Source organism: Triplophysa dalaica, chromosome 22 (assembly GCF_015846415.1).
Source record: "Triplophysa dalaica isolate WHDGS20190420 chromosome 22, ASM1584641v1, whole genome shotgun sequence".
NCBI classification, from domain to species: domain Eukaryota; kingdom Metazoa; phylum Chordata; class Actinopteri; order Cypriniformes; family Nemacheilidae; genus Triplophysa; species Triplophysa dalaica.
In genome coordinates this window covers 18,946,606-18,967,079 of record NC_079563.1, presented here as the reverse complement: position 1 = coordinate 18,967,079, position 20,474 = coordinate 18,946,606, and the positions used below count along the sequence as shown (strand labels likewise).

Here is a 20,474-nt window from a genome sequence, read left to right as displayed (position 1 = left end):
GAACCCGAAGATTGGAACCCAACACGGCTAATATTATACTCACGTACGGGGTGCTTGCCCGAGATGATACTGTCTGTGTCTTTGCTATTTTTGGCAAACGTGTCTTGTGAAGTACTTCTTATATAAGAGACCTTGCCAGGGGGAAGCTGTCAGAATGTAATTTTGTGATCTTTTATTTGGTTTTTGATTTGAGTTCCTTCAGTTGAAATGTGTGTTTTGTTCTCAGTAGCACCTTTGGAGTTATTTTGGGAGCTTTCAAGTGCAGAACTTGAGCACTTCTTGCAGCTTAAGCCATCTCTTTTGACCAAATATGCCTACATAATGTTCTTTTCTAGTTTAAATTGAGGTGTACTCTTAAAAATATGTATTAATTGCATATGTTAAACAATGGAAAATAAATGATTTATCTATTCTACTAAGGATTGTTATGTGATAAAGCGGGAGGAGGCTGATATTTGGTCACCGTGCGATGCCTTTTAGAAACTAAGTGCCCTGATCTTTCTCTTGAGAAATCAAGCACATACGAGCATTCCCTTTTGCAAATCTTAAAATGAACGTTCTGGGGAAATCCCTGAAAGATCTCCTAGAAGACATGCCGGAAAGAGCTCACTAAATCTCTGATGTCATGCTGCATTTGTTTAGTCATTTTACCTCTAATCTCTCAAACCTGAAGCCAGGGAATAGACAGATTGTACATTCAAAACACCAACCAAAAGACAGTGTCTGTCGACACACAACAGCCCTTTGGTTATACAACGTGCACTACAGTCGATCTATATTTTATACATATATTGATGATGTTTTCGCTTCATTCATTCTGGTCAGGTGTGTCGATTTCAAGGTAATGCATCCCTTTGCAAATTAATGCTGCAAGTGTTAAATAAAAAGCAAGAGAAACCATATCAACAACACCTCTCTTTTCTCTAAAACACAAAATATAAATCTTCTAAAGCACATTTATGCAAGCGCTTTGTAAGTGTTCCCAGATTTATTTCTTAAAATGTTCAGTAGTTTGGGATATGGAGCTATAACGCAGAATGACATTTCTCTGCTAACCTTCCATTGTGACCCAATGACATCTGCACAATGTTTCTGACATTTACACAAGCACCAATCTCTGCTTATACATCCCTCTTCCTCTGGGTGGATGTCACGTTCATCTCACTGTTTGCATATGATCTGGATGTCTTGTTGAGGGAAATAATGAATAGGAAACATGGGGAGACAGCACAAGCATGTTTGACCACACGTGATTGTCTGTCGATGGATTTATTCCGCAAACATAACCTGTGATTCACTTGTTTTGAGTATTAGAATAATTTGGTTGCTGTTCTGAATTTATAAGAATTGCCTTTAATAACCACAGGGTCATATCATCATATAGGCTATATAGGACATGCTGTAGCTATTTCAAATTACATTTTATTTAATTAGCTCGAAACTTAAACATTAAAGGGATAGGTAACCCCAAAATAAAAATTCTGTCACCATTCACTTACCCTCAGATTGTTACAAACCAGCATACATTTTGTTTTTCTGCTAAACACAAAGGAAGATATTTTTAAGAATGTCAGTTACCAAACAGATCCCATTCCTCTTATTTATGAATGTAAACAAAAACGCATTAAGTCACTAAGTAAAAAATATGGTAATATGATGCTTTATTCTTCAAACAGAAAGATTGCTAGCTTTTATTTTCCATCATATACGATGCTTTCATCGGCTTGATTTTTTAAATTACTGATTGAATGTTATTTAAATATTAGATAGCACTTTTTTAAACTAAGCATTTGTTTCATCAAAACTCACTTGTGCTCAAAAGTATTTCCATTCTAGAGGCGGCTTGCGTCCTATCAGATGTCAAACATGAATTTTTCTCTCTTTATTCGTTTCCCTTTTGCCGGCCAGCTGCGTGACAGTCCCACAGTGCCGGACCACACCATCTGAAATTGAAAGAAAGAATATTGAAAAGATTATGCATTTAAAGCTCAGCAGGAAAGGAAGCGCTGTAATAAAAGAGAATAACTGTGGTGATCTAATCAAAGGCCAGATGGCAAGAGATGATGGCGGGTCGCCTGGCAGTGGTGTGGGAAAGCATCCAGCGTCGGCGTGTTCACCCTGTGGTGTCACACCGACGCAAGTATGACATCAGCAACCAACTCTGTCCTGCTGTGCCAGTCGATGATGTCACATGTGCACACAATTTCACTTTCAAATTTAAAAACACACACTTATGTGTGCTCATACATTGGAGTTTAAAGGGTTTAAAATGATTCCCTTCGTGCTCATTCATGTAGAATTCCATTTAGCCTATTCGGAGAAAAGGTCAGTAATAGTTGAGGCGCATGCACAATAATGACATATTTATGTAAGACACAAAAGAGGTAACAGTTGACCCTGTCTGATAGCTAGGGTGTATTCTTAAATCCTTCAATCGGACTAATTTGAGGGCTTACTTTAATATGAATTATCTCCAGATATCTAAGAATAGTGTGACTTGTTCATTTAGTTATTATCTATTGCAAACCTCACGCACCTTCATAGTAATTTGCACCAATATGTATTCCATCAAATCTTGAAGGGAGTTTTTTCCACCTATCAAATCATTTCATATCTGAAACCTTATCTGTCATTTCTGGAATGGGCAATTATAAAGAAATCTTTTCTCACAATGCACTCACAGCGGGTGCCCGGGCTAAAGTCACCCCAAGGGTTTTTATCTCACTTTGAAATCACGCCGCTTTTTTATCGGACCCGCTCAGTGAACCAGATGTGTCTCAATAGGCTCTGCCTGAACAGTATTTTTTTTAAAAGAAGGTGCCCCAAAGTAAGGAAACCGTGGGTCTGATTGTCCAAATTGAAATGTTCTAGAGACTTTGACTTAGCTAACTAAAGCTGATTCATCCAGTGTGCAAGTCGAGCACCAACTAGTGCCAGTCACGTTGTTAAAACGTGAAGAGAATAAACAATAAATGCACGGCAAGAAATTATATAAATATGTGATTTGCTACATCTGATAAACAACAATTCTGCTGTGCATCACCAACAATCTTGCCATATTTATATGGTCTGAAAACGCTGTCAGTAGAAAAGAAAAGTCAGTTCTCAGTAACACCTTCTAGATACTTCAACTGTCACGTCTAAAGCTGTAAGTAAGGTTGCCATCCTTTGCTTGGAAACCGAATATTTGTGAAGAGGTCAAAAGATCTTCCCCGAATGAATCAAGTCCATGAGGTTTTACAGCCACATCGAGATTTATACGACCGCCCCAACATACACCATAATAGCCTCAAATAGGCTTTCAAGGCAGAAACAGTGAATAGAGGTTCTTTGAGAGGATCTTTGACAAACACAACTGGGGTCTGGACTTCAGGCAGATTGGTTGCTATGGAGACTGCACCCCTGCAGCACACTAATGGTGGGCAGCTTTGCACAGATAAGCGCAGTGCTAATCAAAGCCCATTGTCCTGAGATATGTTGCACGTCTCTTGTGCCCTTGTGCGAAGGACCCCGCCTGCCAAATGTCTTCGCCGTACGTTTCAATTCTCCCCTCCTTAAAATTATCTGGTGCCGCGATTGTTTTCTTTGCCCCGCTGAGAAATGCCGAACAGAGGCAGAGCATTAAAGCAGAGAGGGCTAGAAAGGATGACGAAAGATCTTTTTGTCTGAATACAACACTCGTCTTTAATTATTTATGACTTGAAGATGTCTTTTAAGGGGATGGCTTCAAAATGGCGGGGCTTTTATTGTAGGCTTTTTAAATGAAACACGAACAATGCATAATAAAAAAATACAACATCGATATTATTGTAAAAATGTGACAACATGCTCTGACCTCATGTATAGTGTACAGTACCTTCATTACAGTATTATTATATTATAAAATAAAATTCTGTCATAATTTATTTATACCATGTCATTTAAAAACGAAGATATTTTGAAAAATGTATGTGAAATGGAAGTCATGGGTTCATTGTTTTTTGGTCGCGGACATTCTTCAAAATATCTTCTTATGCTTAACAGAAGAAAGAAAACTTTACAGGTTTGGAATTTTCATTTTTTTGCAAACTATCCCTTTACCTTCCACCATTTTTACGTTATTGTGTTTACTCAACAATTACAGTACGATACTTTAAATTTTATAGAATTCGCATTTCTCAAGTTTTTTCACAAAAAGATCAACATATCTGTTCTGCATTTATTTGACTGACCAATAACTGTCTGTCTAAATAAACATATCAGTAACACTTCATTATAGGGGGCAATTCTCACTATTAACCAGTTGTTATTAGCATGCCTATTATTGGCATATTGGCTGTTTATTAGTCCTTATAAAGCACATATTCCGCATGACCATACTCTACATCCCTAATCCTATCCAAAACCTAAACCTAGTAACTACCTTTATATACTATTAATAAGCAACAAACTAAGTGTTAATTGGGGGAAAAGTTATAGTTACTGGTTTGTTAATAGCGAGAATTGTCCCATATACTGAAGTGTGACAAAAAGATCTTGTTGTTTATTCTCTCCCTTGCTTTCTCCAGCTTTAATCCTCTAGTAGCATGGCCTTGTGAACTAACGGTACGGTTTAGTGTGTTGACAAAATGTTTATATGCTCTCCTACTTGTAAGTCGCTTTTGATATAAGGGTCTGCCAAATGAATAAATGTTCTCTAATGACAATTTCACAGCAATTGTTCTCTCTGAGATTGCTCACCTCCTGTAAGAATGGATTCCACTGTTGACTCCACATCGGCATCATCTTTAATAAACGCAATATCGTAGATCACAAACAAGAACCTTGCTTATGCAGTTGTGAAAAAAGCCAGACATCCCTTGAGCTTCCGCACCAGTGAATAGATACATTAGCACAAGGTTAGATGGCCATTATGATTCAACACTTTACTCTAATGTCATTTGGAGACTCATGAAAGACATCTGCGATAACCGTCATACCAACAAGTCAAGCGGGACCTTAAAGATGACTCTAAACAGAAGGACATTATATATGAACACCCACTAATTTCCATCCTGCAACGACTTGAACCCCTGGAGCTTCGGGTTTTTCAATCATTTGGCAGGAGCGGGTATAGTGCCCTGTGGAATACAGAGTAGCATTATTCGATCATCTTTAGCCAAATGTGATGGGCAGCATGCTATGGGGGCCAGATCCTCCTCATCTATCTCATTACATCTCTCATCGCTTCCATGAGAAGATGCTGCAAGGACAGACACATTATGTAGATGCAAGCACTGAAAGGATGAAGTGAACCAGAGAAAGAGTCTGTCTCGGACCCATTGAAACACTTTGAAAAAATTATGCACTCAACTTAACTTTGGCCATAGAGCTTTATACAGACCATGAGGATGCCATTTGGGACATTTAAGTGTTTGTGCCAGACTATTGTTAAAAGAGGAATGTCTGACCATCTCTGCATGATGCAGCAAAAGCATTTTGCAATTGCACATCTAAATGACTATATTTAAAGTTTTGGAGCTTTGTGTAAGTGCCGACTGCTTAATGTCTAAATTGTGGACAGGTGGTCTGACATGTCCATAGGTGGGACTATTTTACTGAAGTTACATAAAATAAACAATGATACTGTGTGTTGCACAGTGTCTCTATCTACACTTTACATTTTTGGTGTAGTTATGCAGCAGGTTTGCCTGTAACTTACTGTAGATTTAATTTACAATTTTTGTTTCATTAAATAAGACATTAATGTATCGTAATGTATGTTACGTTTTACATATTTTTACAAGAAAACAAAACACAAATGCTCAGGAAGAATGTCATTTTTGCAGTGCAATGTCAGTAATGGGAACTGTCTCTTCTTGCTCATGTTGAATCTCAAAAGTCAAAGCGTTCTACTTCTGATTAAAGTAAAGTTTAAGTCAAATTAAAAACAGTTCTGATAAAAAATATTATTAGACATCAAATCTACAGTAAATTTTGTGCAATATTTTGTATGAAAATGTACTACTACATTTGAAGAGTTTGGTTCCAAAACTAGATCAATTAATTTATTATATATATTGACCATGACCTTCCGCATGCACTGGGACGGTTTGCAGCCGAGTGAGAAGCGGCTGGGATGAGAATCAGCACCTCCAAATCTGAGGCCATGGTTCTCAGTTGGAAAAGGGTGGCTTGCTCACTTCAGGTAGGTGGAGAGTTCCTGCCTCAAGTGGAGGAGTTTAAGTATCTGGGGGTCTTGTTCACGAGTGAGAGAAGGATGGAACGGGAGATTGACAGACGGATCGGTGCAGCTTCTGCAGTAATGAGGTCGCTGTACCGGTCTGTCGTGGTGAAGAAGGAGCTGAGCGAAGTTCTCGATTTACCGATCAATCTACATTCCTACTCTCACCTATGGTCATGAGCTGTGGGTCATGACCGAAAGGACAAGATCCCAGATACAGGCGGCCGAAATGAGCTTTCTCCACAGGGTGGCTGGGCAATCCCTTAGAGATAGGGTGAGTTGGTCACTCGGGAGGAGCTCAGAGTAGATCCGCTGCTCCTCCACATCAAGAGGGCCAGCTGAGGTGGCTCAGGCATCTTTTCCGTATGCCCCCTTGACGCCTTCCCGGGAAGGTGTTCCGGGCATGTCCCACCGGGAGGAGACCCCGGGGAAGACCTAGGACATGCTGGAGGGACTATGTCTCCCGGCTGGCCTGGGAACGCCTCGATGTCCCCCCGGAAGAGCTGGAGGAAGTGTCTAGGGAGAGGGAAGTCTGGGCATCCCTGCTTAGACTGCTGCCCCCGCGACCCGGCCCCGGATAAAACGGAAGAAAATGGATGGATGGATATATTCATTTATATAATTAGTTATTTTGGCTTGAATCAAAACAAACCAACTGCAGTTGGATGATATTAATTGTAATTCACAATAATGATTTGCATTACAAAGAATTCTGTTACGAAAACGTTTTTAAACATTGAATCTCTGCAAACATCTGAAAGATGGTCCCCAGAATAAATATGTGCAGAGAGACGTCCTTACAAATGCCACGTTGTCTGATAACTCAAAAGAATAATTTGCTGAAAACGTCTCTATGCTGCATTTCTTTGCTTTCACAGCAGGTTTTGCCAATTATGTGCAAATTGCATATAACATCTCCCTCGCAGGATTTCTCGTGTCAGAGAAAATGAAAAACACATACAGTGGGAGGAACAAATGACCCACTAAGGGCATTTATCACATTAATGTGCGAGAGATTTGAAAACCTCACTTTGTAATGCGTGATGATTATCATGACTTGAGATAAACAGCATGCTGAAAATAACGATTAAATGATTAACAGGAAAACAGTTTTGTGCAGTAAACAGCGGGGTGGTTGAAGTCTTTGTTTTGACATTCAGGTCTATGAATAACATTATGCTAATAACCATTAGTCAATCAAGATTAAAAGGTACGTTTCTGCCAAAACAGCATAAAAATCGATTTTCCCATGCCAAACAAAAACAAGGTCTAAGCGGCAACTGGGTTTAACTTAACGTAGAAGATGTCCATATTTGACCAATACATAGGGTGCAAACATCCCAGCATTTTCTTTGCATGCCTCACATATCACTCCTCACAAATCTAAAAGGTCAGTTTCGTCACTACAGACAACTTTACAAATGCATATAAACGAGAATTAATGAATCTACGTTTGTATAAATAAAAATAAATATGTCATTACTTGTAGTCATTTTAGTGTTATAGCTTTAGGCATGGATTTAAGAAGATATAGGGGTGATTTATACTTTATCTGTATTCCGACCTACAAGCCTAAACTTCATTACAAACACATCATGACACGAGTCAATAACATAACTTAAAGGGACAGTTCACCCAGAAGTTGTTCCAAAGCTGTATAAATTACTTTCTTTTGATCAACACGGAGAAAGATATTTGGAAGAATGCTTGCCACCAAACAGCTCTTGGACACCATCGACTCTCAAAGTAGGAACAAATACAATTGTAGTCAAAAGAACCGTTTGCTTCCTTACATTCTTCAAAATGTATTTTGTGTGCAACAGAACAAAGAAACTTATCAAGCAATTTTTCCTTCTATGGTAGTCAGTGGTGGCCAAGAACTGGTTGCTTACAAGCATTCTTCTCGGTTTTCACTCCAAAAACAAGAAATGTATACAGATTTGAGCACTCAGCAACGTGAGGGTGAGTAGATGAAGAGAGAATTTAATTTTGTGCGAGTCTGTTCCTTTAAATTTGACCCAAGTATTTCAGATATGACAAGGGTTTGCCATATGCATGTTTTGATGTTAAATGTAATTAATCACAATGTCTAATGACCACCAGGATTTACATTACTGACTCTAACAAATAAGTGACCCCTTGTGGACACTGAAAGAAACGGCAGAACCCAAAAATCAGCTAAACCTGTCACTGCTTTTCAGATACGCCTTTAAGACACCAAAAGGAAGTGAAATCTCAATGCAACAAACCATCAATAGCATGTTAATACGGTAATCTAGTTTGTGCAAATGTAATGACATTGAATCAGATTACACGAGCCAAAATCAGAGTAAGCATGTTTATTTGTTGCATTCCAATAACTTAAGTAAACTGTTATTTTTAAGGAATTGTTAAAATTTTGTGTCCCGCACCAGGAGGACAGAAGATTTACATCTCCTGTACATGGCAAAAAGACAAACACGAATGAGGTCACAGGGTCTATGGAATTATGGGATGCGAGGCTGCACTTTGAGGCAGCGAGCTCAGTGAGGCAGCTCATGGGCCACTAGCTTGTAGTGAGAGCCGCATGAAGGACAGCGCTGAGGTTCACCCTGATGGAGCCAGAACCACACGATAGCGGTGTTGTCCTCCTCACCTAAAAAGAAATAGTTACATAACTCAATACAGATTTTCAAGGGAACTATGACATTAAAGGCATGAAAACGAAGCACAATCTAGAGCTTTCACTTACAGACACAGCCAACCACTCTTTTGTCGGTGACGGAGGGTACGAGGTGGGGGTCAGACTTTGATCCTGCATATTCCTTGGGCTTCAGCATGCTGAAGGGGTCCTAACAGATAAAGGAAGAATATGACATCAGTAAGATGAAGCAAAGGCTAATGATAAACAAACAAAAACTAATACAATTCACTTTTAATTCATTATTTTCCAAAGAAAATGCACAAATACAGCCATTTTCAATGAATTTTGCTGCTGTATAAAAATAACTTTGGTGTGCAAAAAATATCTTTTGTTTGCAAGACTTCTTAAAGATTGCTGGATTTGATCTGACAGCTTCGGAGAAATCACACGGTTATAAGTTATCGTAACACATACCGTTCCGGTTTTCAGAGCAGTCATGATCTTCTTCTCAAGTCCGGTGGCCTGCTCCTCGTCAGTGGGAATACCTGCATGATCACAAAATACATTTAAAATACTGATCAAATCATTTATTACTTTGCATCGGTCCATTCGGTGTTGACAACATGCGAGCTAACAGGAAAGCTAACGTTAGCTAACATATTTACGATCACTTTTTACAAAACTCCAAACATCAACATTATCATGAGTAATACACATTATAAACATTTATTCAAGGCGATTTTGATAGTTAATATACAGAGAAATCAGAATAAACGGCGTATGAAGTCACAGCATCGACCTCCGCGGAAAGGCACCATGTCCTTGGCACAGGTTCAAACTGACTCTCGGAAGATGCTTCGGGTCAGTTAAAACTTTCGGATAAATAACTGACCTCCGGCGGACATCCCTCTGCACAGAGCGGGGACCGGAGAGGCCCGGCAGGTCGTCGCGGCCCGGGCGGCGGATCTCAGCAGTAACCTTGCGGCCATGTCTTTCACTTCCCCGAAAGTATCAGAATCTTGGTGATGACGTCAGAATAGGATTATGTAGGCTCGGCGTCGCATCGATATGACGTCAGTACCTAAACATTCCTTACGTTAGTATTTACAGAAAATACAAAAGCGGTTAAAGGTGTTTCTTTCTGATTTGTTGATATCCAACTTCATTCCATATTTTGTTTTATTCATTTTTGTTTTTTGCTTATTTCAGTGTACCTATCTGCATTTGTATTCCTTTAAAACCATTTAAATAAAAATCACGAGCAGTTATATGTAAAATCGTGGACTTACGTCTTGTCACTTCTACGGAGAATAAAGGGAAATAACATTTCTGTATTATATCTAATATCTTTATGAACATTATCATATTGCGTGATAACTATATGGTACTTTTGGGATTTATAATTACAATTTACAGTTGAAAGAAAAGTATGTGAACCCTTTGGGCTTACTTGGATTTCTTCATAAATTGGTCATAAAATGTGTTCTGATCTTCATCTAAGTCACAACAATAGAGAAACAGTCTGCTTAAACTAATACCGCATAAACATTATACGTTTTCATGTTTTTATTGAACACAACATGTAAACATTCATAGTGCAGGGTGGAAAAAGTATGTGAAACCCTAAGCTAATGACTTCTCCAAGAGCTAATGGAGCCAGGAGTCAGCCAACCTGGGGTCCAATCAATGTGATGAGATTGGATGTGTTGATTAAAGCTGGCCTGTCCAATAAAAAACACACACCAGTTTTGAGTTTGCTGTTCTGAAGAAGCGTTGACTGATGTGAACCATGCCTCGCACAAAAGAGCTCTCAGAAGACCTACGATCAAGAATTGTTGACTTACATAAAGCTGGAAAGGGCTACAAAAGTATATCTAAAAGCCTTGATGTCCATGTGTCCACGGTAAGACAGATTGTCTACAAATGGAGAAAGTTCAGCACTGTTGCTACACTCCCTAGGTGTGGTCGTCCTGTAAAGATGACTGCAAGAGCACAGCGCAGAATGCTCAATGAGGTGAAGAAGAATCCTAGAGTGTCAGCTAAACACTTACAGAAATCTCTGGCACATGCTAACATTTTTGTTGACAAATCTACAATAAGGAAAACATTAAACAAGAATGGACTTCATGGGAGGACACCACGGAGGAAGCCACTGCCGTCCAAAAAAAACATTGCAGCACGTTTGAAGTTTGCAAAAGAGAAAATTGAGTTGTTTGGAAAGAACACACAACGCTATGTGTGGAGAACAAAAGGCACAGCACACCGACATCAAAACCTCATCCCAACTGTGAAATATGGTGGAGGGGGCATCATGGTTTGGGGCTGCTTTGCTGCCTCAGGCCCTGGACGGATTACTGTCATCGATGGAAGAATGAATTCCAAAGTTTATCAAGACATTTTGCAGGAAAACTTAAGACCATCTGTCCGCCAACTGAAGCTTAACAGAGGATGGACGATGCAACAGGACAACGACCCAAAGCATAGAAGTAAATGAACAACAGAATGGCTTCAACAGAAGAAAATACGGCTTCTGGAGTGGCCCAGTCAGAGTCCTGACCTCAACCCGATTGAGATGCTGTGGCATGACCTCAAGAGAGCGATCACCAGACATCCCAAGAATATTGCTGAACTGAAACACTTTTGTAAAGAGGAATGGTCCAAAATTTCTCCTGACCGTTGTGCAGGTCTGATCTGCAACTATAGGAAACGTTTGGTTGAGGTTATTGCTGCCAAAGAGGGTCAACCAGTTATTAAACCCAAAGGTTCACATACTTTTTCCAACCTGCACTATGAATGTTTACATGTTGTGTTCAATAAAAACATGAAAACGTATAATGTTTGTGCGGTATTAGTTTAAGCAGACTGTGTTTCTCTATTGTTGTGACTTAGATGAAGATCAGAACACATATTATGACCAATTTATGAAGAAATCCAAGTAAGCCCAAAAGGGTTCACATACTTTTTCTTTCAACTGTATTATGTTATACAATGTATTGTTTTAGATACAGGGGTGATGATTTAATTGACACGCCCCCAACTGGACACATTTAAACTTTTTAGCTGGGGTTATCAGTTAAAATACTAAAGTAGTTTGCATGAATTTGGTAATTATTTACAATGATGCATACAGAAACTATATAGGCTACTTCACAAGCAGTGTTGAACAAGTTACTCTGAAAATTAATTAATTACTAGTTAATAATTACACATTTAATAGTGTAATTCGATTACTGTACAAATGAATTTAATGACTTATTACTAATGACTTTCTACATCCTATATCAAGCTTGATTTGTTAAGTGATTCAAGGATAGACATGAATCGACTATTTTAATTCATTCAAAAAAATTATATAAAACTACAAAAAGTACCCTCATTTACTGAGGAAAGTATTACAAATGTGAGTATTATACATTAAAGCACGGAATTAAAGTTTGACTTTGAATTATTATGTCAGTTCCACTATTGCACACACACATACATTACACAAAGTATATAGTTTAATTAAATCAGAAGTAACTGTAATTACATTACAGAAATAAATACAACCAACACAGGATAATAGGATAATGAATATAAAACTCTCGTATTTATTTCAATATTAGGTCATTTGAATCAAAAACAACTTTATTTAACTTTATGCTCTTGGAACAAAATTCTACAAATTCTACACACGGCTGATAACTGTGAAGCAAGCCCAAAGACCATGAACCAATGATTTGGTGATGCATGTTTTTGCTCATGGCATATGTGATACCGATTTATACCATTAAAATAATCTCAACATAATTAGCAGGAAACATCCCATAATGACCATCAGGAGCATAACCCCTCCACCAGCCCTCATCTATGATCTCTATGCCTGTGATGACATCACCAGGATCAAATGTGATCTCTGTTTCGTCCGCTGTAAAGGAAACAGAAAAAAGACATACATTGAAACGAAAATGTATTATTTACTGTCAATTAACAAACATTTTTCTGATTTGGAAACACTTTGGTGTTAACTAGGCCTGGCTTTACGGTAAATCTGTATCACACTACATCATAGATATTACAGACTAGTACAGAAAGAGAATAATAATTAATACTTTACAGCATATTTGCAATTTATTGCGTTAAGATTTTGACTCTCTCACCAGCTTGGTAGTCATACAGTGCCTTTGCACAGATGTTCTGCTCATCCCCCGTGTCCTCGTCTTCAGCAGTGAGGGTGTCAACATCCTTTAAAATACAGAATAAAAATAATCCACATAAATTGAGTCTTGAAATGTTACACTCATTAGATTATAGACAACAATGTATGAAAACGGCGGTAATATGTCATGGACACTTGGTTTGGTACCAACCTGGTAAATGTTCTCATAGAGGTGTTCATGCGAGGACAAGTTTGTGTCAGTTTGGTTGTCATATGTAATTCTTTTAGTGTGAGACACATAAGCAGGGAGTGAAATCTCCTCTTCTGAATCTGCAACGGGATGCAAAAAATCAAATTTAAGGTAGAAATATGATGGACATAGTGAAAACGTGTTTGCAAGCACATCTACCTTCCAATTCATTCTCTGAACTCTCAGCCTGTTGAGATCGAAATGGGTCATCATAGAAGGGCTCTAAAAACAGAAAGAACACATTCTATAACTGTACTAATGCAAAGTAAGAGTGACAGAAACATGATCGTTTGTATTCACCGTGTTTTTCCACTGTGAAGGAAGAAGTTTCACGCTCGGTTGTCGGAGCCGGCACACGTGAGACCGAGGCGGCCGGCAAGGAGGGTACTGGAGACACGGACTGAGACCAGCGCTCTCTTGGAGGATTTTCCACACTGACTGCTTGCTGAGATGAGATTGGATTTTTCCATTGACCTGGGGGAAGAGAGTAATCCAAACCTTGGGATTAAAAAGTTTGACACTCATGTTTTATTCATCAAAGCTTGAGGTCAGAACTGTCTGTACCTGGTTGGGCATCAAAGGAAGATGATTCACTGCTGAAGATTCGCTCCCTCTCCTTGAACAGATCCCTGGGGTTTATGGAACGCTGAGAGATGATTGACGCAGCCTCCTGAAACAAAAGGTAGACTTTGCTATCTTTATGTCCGCCGGGCCTTTCTGTTTTTCTTTTTAACAACTTGAAGAGCAACAGTTGGGTTCTAGGAGTTTGAATCTCATTCCTTTTTGTTCATAGACAATTTGTTAAAAGAGTAGTTCACTTTCAAAACAAGTGTTCATGATAACTTAATTTTGTCATGGATGACATGGGGTGAGTAAATGATCATGAAAATGTATTTTGAAAGTGAACCACTCCTTTAAAAACAAAGCATGAAGCTTCCAAGACAGACCTTCCCTGAGCGTTGGGTTTGAAAAGCAGTGATAAATGCTTTTTATACTATATATACACCAATTCTGAGGGCAACTCTGTTGAATGAAAGTCAGACTCACGTTGGCTTTCTGCACAGATTCGGCTCGCAATATTCCTGATTTCACGTAGGGCTGTTGTTCCCTCTCATCCTAATTAAATACAAATCGAATCAGACATGATGCATGTAAAATGCGATTTTATATTATTCAAATTAACTCCAGACAATAGTCAGTTTTACCTCTTTTTGTTGCTCCTGTTGTTTATTCACAGATTCTTGTTTCTTTTCAAAAATCCTGTAAGATAACAGGATTCACAACATATAAATGTGTGTATTTAAATGGAGTCAGAAGTTTGTGCACACTTTTTTCGGGGCAATTTCAACAAAATTCAACACACATGAAGTCATCCAACAGCATGTGAAAGACTGACAGCATGAAGAGAAACATGAAAACTGATAAAAATCCAGGTTATCACATATTTTTTTTCTTCTATTTCTAAATACAAATATATACAAATATTAATGTTGTATCGCTTAAAATGAATATGAACTTGTTTTCTTTGCAGTTTTTTGAGTTCTGAAAAAATACTGAGCATCTTTTCTGTTATCTCGAGGCTTTCTGCAAATAGATGCAAAAGAAACATTCTTTTGTTTGACATTTGTCAGAAATATTGTTCACAGTATAAAACATGAAAATGTTATCTAAACACAAACATATAGTCAATTCCAAAAAACTAAAAAATAGTCTTTGAATGGGCTCTCAATTTGTCCCGCGGCTGTATTTTCGGTTAGACAGGAAGTTAAAGCATATCATGTATATATATATATATATATATATATATAACTTATCTATTATGATTCTGAATTCCTTTTGAATTATTCACGTGGACATATTCATTTCCGAATAGATACAGTATATGTTTAGCTGCTTATATTTAATGTCACCAAATCACCTCTGCTGGTCGATCTGTTTCTCTCTCTCCTTCCGCTGTCGTTCTCGTTCGGCCGCCTCTTTGGCTTCTTGCTCCACTTGTTCTTTCTCCAGACGCTCTCTCTCCTGGTTCACCTTCCTGAGTTCCTCTTGTCGCCGCTTCTTCTCTTCTTGCTGATCCAAAAAAAGGGAGAGAACTTGTCAAGAAAACAGAGCAGGTAAGAAGTAAATCGTGTTGAAATCTAGAAGTTCCTCACCTCAGCCTTGGCCCAGAAGTTCTCTCTGTCAATACTTTGGATTTCATCTAAGGCGCTGATCTTTTTATAGGAAGAACCCTGTAAGGACAGAACACTCGTCATTTTGAAAGCGTTCAGATCAAGTTTGTTAGATACTAATACTAAGGGCTGATTTCACTTTTGTGCTCGATTGAGTCTCAGTAAAACTCACATTGGTCTTTGGCACAGGTTCAGATCTCTGCGTTTCTACTCTCACAGGAGTCTGAATTTCCTTCTCAACTTCACCCTAAAACGACACACAAGAGGAGAGAAAGAGTGATGCATGTAAAATATACTTGTACATCATTTTAATTCATTTTAGGAAAAAATTAACTTGTACCCATTTTCGTGGTGCCTTTTGTTTGGTCTCAGATTCTTGTTTCTTTTCAAGAATCCTGTTAAATACAACGGTAAAATGTAAAAATAAGCATCTTAGAAGATCTAGTGGAATTATGTGTAGACTATTTCCTGTTAGACAGGAAGTTAAGGCGGAACATCTCATATTTCTTTTATTAGTGGAGACGTTTTTATTCTAGATTGTTTGTTTCTCTAGAAGTAAAGATATCCAAATAAGATCTGTTCATTTTGTTCATTTGATTTTCAATTTTGTTAAATTCAATTTTGATTTCATTCCTAACTCTTTTGAATTTTAAACATAATCATACAGTATATTCATTTCTGCACATGTTTGTTTAGCTGATTTTATTTGATGTGCATGAGACGGGCACTAATCCTTCACCTCTGCTGGTTGATCTGTTTCTCTCTCTCCTTCCGCTGTCGCTCTCGTTCGGCCGCCTCTTTGGCTTCTTGCTCCACTTGTTCTTTCTCCAGGAGAATTCTCTTCTCGTTCACCTTCCTGCGTTCCTCTTCTCGCCGCTTCTCCTCTTCTTGCTGATCCAGAAAATGGGAGAGAACTTGTCAAGAAAACAAAGAACAGGTAAGAAGTAAATCGTGGTTAAATGTAGCGGTTCCTCACCTCAGCCTTGGCCCAGAAGTTCTCTCTGTCAATACTTTGGATTTCATCTAAGGCGCTGATCTTTTTATAGGAAGAACCCTGTGAGGTCAAAAAAACTTGTTCAGATCAAGTTTGTTAGATACTAATACTAAGGGCTGATTTCACTTTTGTCCTCGATTGAGTCTCAGTAAAACTCACATTGGTCTTTGGCACAGGTTCAGATCTCTGCGTTTCTACTCTCACAGGAGTCTGAATTTCCTTCTCAACTTCACCCTAAACCAACACACAAGAGGAGAGAAAGAGTGATGCATGTAAAATATACTTGTACATCATTTTAATTCATTTTAGGAAAGAAAAAACTTTTACCCATTTTCGTGGTGCCTGTTGTTTGGTCTCAGATTCTTGTTTCTTTTCAAAAATCCTGTTAGATTAAAGGTTTTAATGATAAAAGTAAGCATTTTAGAAGATCTAGTGGAATAATGTGTAGACCATTTCCTGTTAAACAGGAAGTTAAGGCGGAACATGTCCGATCTCTTTAGTAATGGCTAGCAACCTTGTATTTTGGTAGTCAGGTGGTTTTATTAGTGGAGACGTTTTTATTCTAGATTGTTTGATTCTCTAGAAGAAATTATATATAATTAAAATCGATTCATTTTAAGTTAAATTCTATTAAGTTCAATTTTGATTCCATTCCAAACTATTTTGAATTATGAACATAATCACGTATTAATTTCTGCACACGTTTGTTTAGCTGATTTTATTTGATGTGAATAAAACAAGCACTAATCATTCACCTCTGCTGGTCGATCTGTTTCTCTCTCTCCTTCTGACGTCTCTCTCGTTCGGCCGCCTCTTTTGCTTCTCGTTCCATTTGCTCTTTCTCCAGACGCTCTCTCTCCTCGTTCGCCCTCCTGCGCTCCTCCTGTCGCCGCTTCTCTCTTCTTGCTGATCCAAAAAATGAGAAAGAACTTGTCAAGAAAACAAAGAGCATTTAAGAAGTAAATCCTGTATAAATGTAGATGTTCTTCACCTCAGCCTTGGCCCAGAAGTTATCTCTGTTAATACTTTGGATTTCATCTAAAGCGCTGATCTTTTTATAGGCAGAACCCTGCGAGGACAAAAAATGATGAAGTAATTCTGAAGACAGACTGATCAAGTCGTTCAGTAACTAATATGTGCATGTTACAGAATTTATAGTTACCCAGATAAATACTTTTTGTACAGTTGTAAGCTAAACATCTGTAGAAATTATATTAAATGAAATTTATAATAGAGACGTGTGCCTTTGAGGCGGTATTGGGTAAGTTACTCTGAAAATGTAATGAATTACTAGTTACTAATTACCTGTTCAATAGTGCATTTACTGTACAAATGACTCTCTCCAAAAAGTATTAAATAACTTTTTACGAATTACTTTCTATATCCTTGATTAGCTAAGTGATTCAAGGATAGGCACGAAATGACTTTAAATTCATTCATATAAATAGTATAAAAATACATAACTTACTCTAATTAACTGATTAAAGTATTACAAATGTGAGAAAGATACATTAATGCATGTATTTTAAAGTAAAACTTTTGATGTCAATTTCAAAATTGTATACACTACTAACTAAATTACAGAAAAATAAGAGTAATACTTTACTTTTTAAGGGAAAAGTAATTAAATGCCAGTAATGAATTACTTTGCAACTAGTTACACCCAAAACTGATTTGAGGGGAAGATTATAGAGTATCTTATTGTTTTTATTCACTCACCACACGCCCAGGAGGTTCATAATCACTGTTCTGGTTTGATCCTTTGAGGGTTTTATAGTTGACGCCTGAGCCCTTGGACACCTTTTCCATGATGGCGGAAGGTTCAACGTCATCTTCTGATCGAGCATTGATGGTCACATGAGCACCCTTTGTTTACAAACATTTCCAGAACAATACATTATGAGTGTCGTTCTAACCACGAAATGAAATTCTTGCCTTCATATTCACACAGATACTTGACACTCACCCGTAAAAAAGTTCCCATTGAATGAACGTGATTGGCACAAACTCCCTTTCTAGCATCCTTGACTCCCTCTCCAGTCTAAAACAAACCAAAAGTAGAACAACAGATTACTTTTTTATTATTCTTTATTCTGTTTAGCCCATTTTTGTATTTGTCCGTACCCAGTTGATCAGAACAAACTTGGCAACGCCGGTACTGGGGTCTGTCACTCGACAGAAGCCGTACATGATTTTCCCACTGTTAAACTCCTCGGCCATTTCTTCAATCCCACCATCTTTCATTCATCACAAATAAACGTTTAGACATACAGGCAAAAAACTTTTTTTTTATTTTCCACTGCTGTCTCTTTAAAGACGCATTAGAGCCAGAAAGAATGACATCACACCCATGGCATGCTCATCTGCATTCCTCAACATCAGATCTGAACCAAACCCTTTTCACTCACCTCCTTTCCCTGCCACCCGGATGTCATTGCTGTTTCCCTCATATGTGAACAAGACCCTATAATCAACAAATGTGATTCACTTAATGGATGCAGAGCAGTGTTACCAACATGACATGACCTAAAGAACATCATTAGACATCAATCTCAAACATGCAAACAACGCTGAAAACTAGTTGTTTATTTTGTCTTAAGCGCAGGTGGTGTTATATACGGTGCACTTCTTGAAAACATATTTGCATGAGTTGTGCCTCGTTTTAATATCAAAAGGCACAATTGTATCAGTACTTTACAAAAATAGGATGTCCAGTTAATCCTAGTAAAGACTAAACATTATTTGTCATTTATTTTCTATGGGTAGCATGTCTATAGGTTCAGGGGTCTCACCAGTTTGTGTTCCTCCTCCCGTTCACCACTTCGTCATATGCGTCTGTGAGCGCAGGTCCGTTTTTACTCAAATTTACTGCCATAATAATGTCATAACACCAGCGAGAACTCGTAATGAACTTTAACTGGAGATGTAATGATAATCTCGCCCACCTCCTTCCTCTTTTAGGTGATTTGTCATTTGGTTTACAAACGCACCTGCCCTGTTAGGTCTGGTTCAGCAAGTTTTTGGGAATTGAAACAAGGAAGGGAAAGAACCTTTATTTTCCCAGCGATTAAACATGCACGAAGTTATGTAAACTTTAAGAGAAATATGAACAGTCGACAAACATGAGAAATAATAGACAAAATAAAACCAAAAGCGCCAACTTTCTCGATTAATTTCGCTGGGGGACTAGACAGTCAGAAAGATTCTAATGAATCGACTCGATCTGCCGATTCGGTCTTCCGGACTGAACCGCTCTTCTTTCGAGTCAGCTGCGCTGTTTTAAGTTATACATTCGCTGCAAACTGTGTTGTTTATCAATGCTTCTTAATGATGTCAATGTTACCACACAAACCCTTTCACTCATTGAACTAGAGCAATGTGAGGTCATCCCTCAGCGAATCGAGTCATTTAAAAAGATTCAACGACCAGATTAGAATCGGTTCGCGAATCGGACATCAGTGTTGGCTCGATTTAAGTGCGACTCAGGTCACGCACGGAACTAGTTTGACTTGTAAATTTACATTTCTGCGTCACTTCGGTCAAATAGGCCAAACATAATTCAGTAATCGAGCTTCTGTAAGGGAGTTTGAAAAGACAGAAGGAGAATATAAAAGGTGGACACGAGATGTTTTCTCACAGTTCTTTGGTCTAGAACTTCAGCGTTTAGTGTCCAAACGCAGCACACGGGAGTTACGTTGTGTTGTATTTGTGCAGTTATAGACAATTTTTACAGATGCCAGATGCAAATCTTCCTTACAAGATTCCTGCGTTCCAGAGATTTTCCCACAGACCAATAACAAACCAGTTCTGTCGGATCCTATTTTTTAAAAACGTGTATTTTAAACTACACGCACATTATTCTGCTGACGAATAGGAACCGCAGTTCGTTAATTAACCACACGATGTCGCTATTAGTGCGCTTTTGGCCCCCAACCTGCTGCAAATGACCAGTCGCTTTTATTAAAGCTTAATGTAGACAAAAATGAAAAAAGCTCGAATAGAAACACATTGGCAACCATATTGTGAAAAAAGCTGAGCATAGCCTACATATTTTGGGCATGTGTTCTCACAATCTTGTTTTACACTACATTGGAAT

General features: G+C 38.2%; 2 protein-coding genes across 3 annotated transcripts; both read right to left on the bottom strand.

Annotated features, from left to right (window-relative positions):
- Nucleotides 1-8,526: 8,526 nt before the first annotated feature.
- Nucleotides 8,527-9,876, bottom strand: LOC130411892 (cytochrome c oxidase subunit 5B, mitochondrial). Its single transcript, XM_056736889.1, has 4 exons — nucleotides 9,718-9,876; nucleotides 9,300-9,370; nucleotides 8,934-9,033; nucleotides 8,527-8,837 (listed from the first exon to the last, which is right to left on the bottom strand). The coding sequence occupies exons 1-4, from the start codon at nucleotides 9,812-9,814 to the stop codon at nucleotides 8,725-8,727; spliced, it is 381 nt and encodes a 126-aa protein (XP_056592867.1). The 5' UTR covers nucleotides 9,815-9,876; the 3' UTR covers nucleotides 8,527-8,724.
- A 2,511-nt stretch (nucleotides 9,877-12,387) lies between these two features.
- On the bottom strand, nucleotides 12,388-19,565 carry dbnla (drebrin-like a). Of its 2 annotated transcripts, XM_056736511.1 has the most exons (23): nucleotides 19,171-19,565; nucleotides 18,787-18,842; nucleotides 18,503-18,615; nucleotides 18,345-18,419; nucleotides 18,098-18,244; nucleotides 17,370-17,447; nucleotides 17,134-17,273; nucleotides 16,706-16,760; nucleotides 16,538-16,612; nucleotides 16,361-16,438; nucleotides 16,124-16,275; nucleotides 15,725-15,779; nucleotides 15,557-15,631; nucleotides 15,367-15,444; nucleotides 15,132-15,283; nucleotides 14,419-14,473; nucleotides 14,261-14,329; nucleotides 13,778-13,883; nucleotides 13,514-13,687; nucleotides 13,373-13,435; nucleotides 13,175-13,293; nucleotides 12,965-13,049; nucleotides 12,388-12,732 (listed from the first exon to the last, which is right to left on the bottom strand). In XM_056736511.1, exons 1-23 carry the CDS (start codon nucleotides 19,251-19,253, stop codon nucleotides 12,587-12,589), a joined length of 2,229 nt encoding a protein of 742 aa, XP_056592489.1. In that variant the 5' UTR covers nucleotides 19,254-19,565; the 3' UTR covers nucleotides 12,388-12,586. The 2 variants fall into 2 exon arrangements, with proteins under 2 accessions (XP_056592489.1, XP_056592488.1); XM_056736510.1 differs by lacking the exons at nucleotides 16,361-16,438; nucleotides 16,538-16,612; nucleotides 16,706-16,760; nucleotides 17,134-17,273 and having other exon boundaries at nucleotides 19,171-19,564.
- Nucleotides 19,566-20,474: the final 909 nt, after the last annotated feature.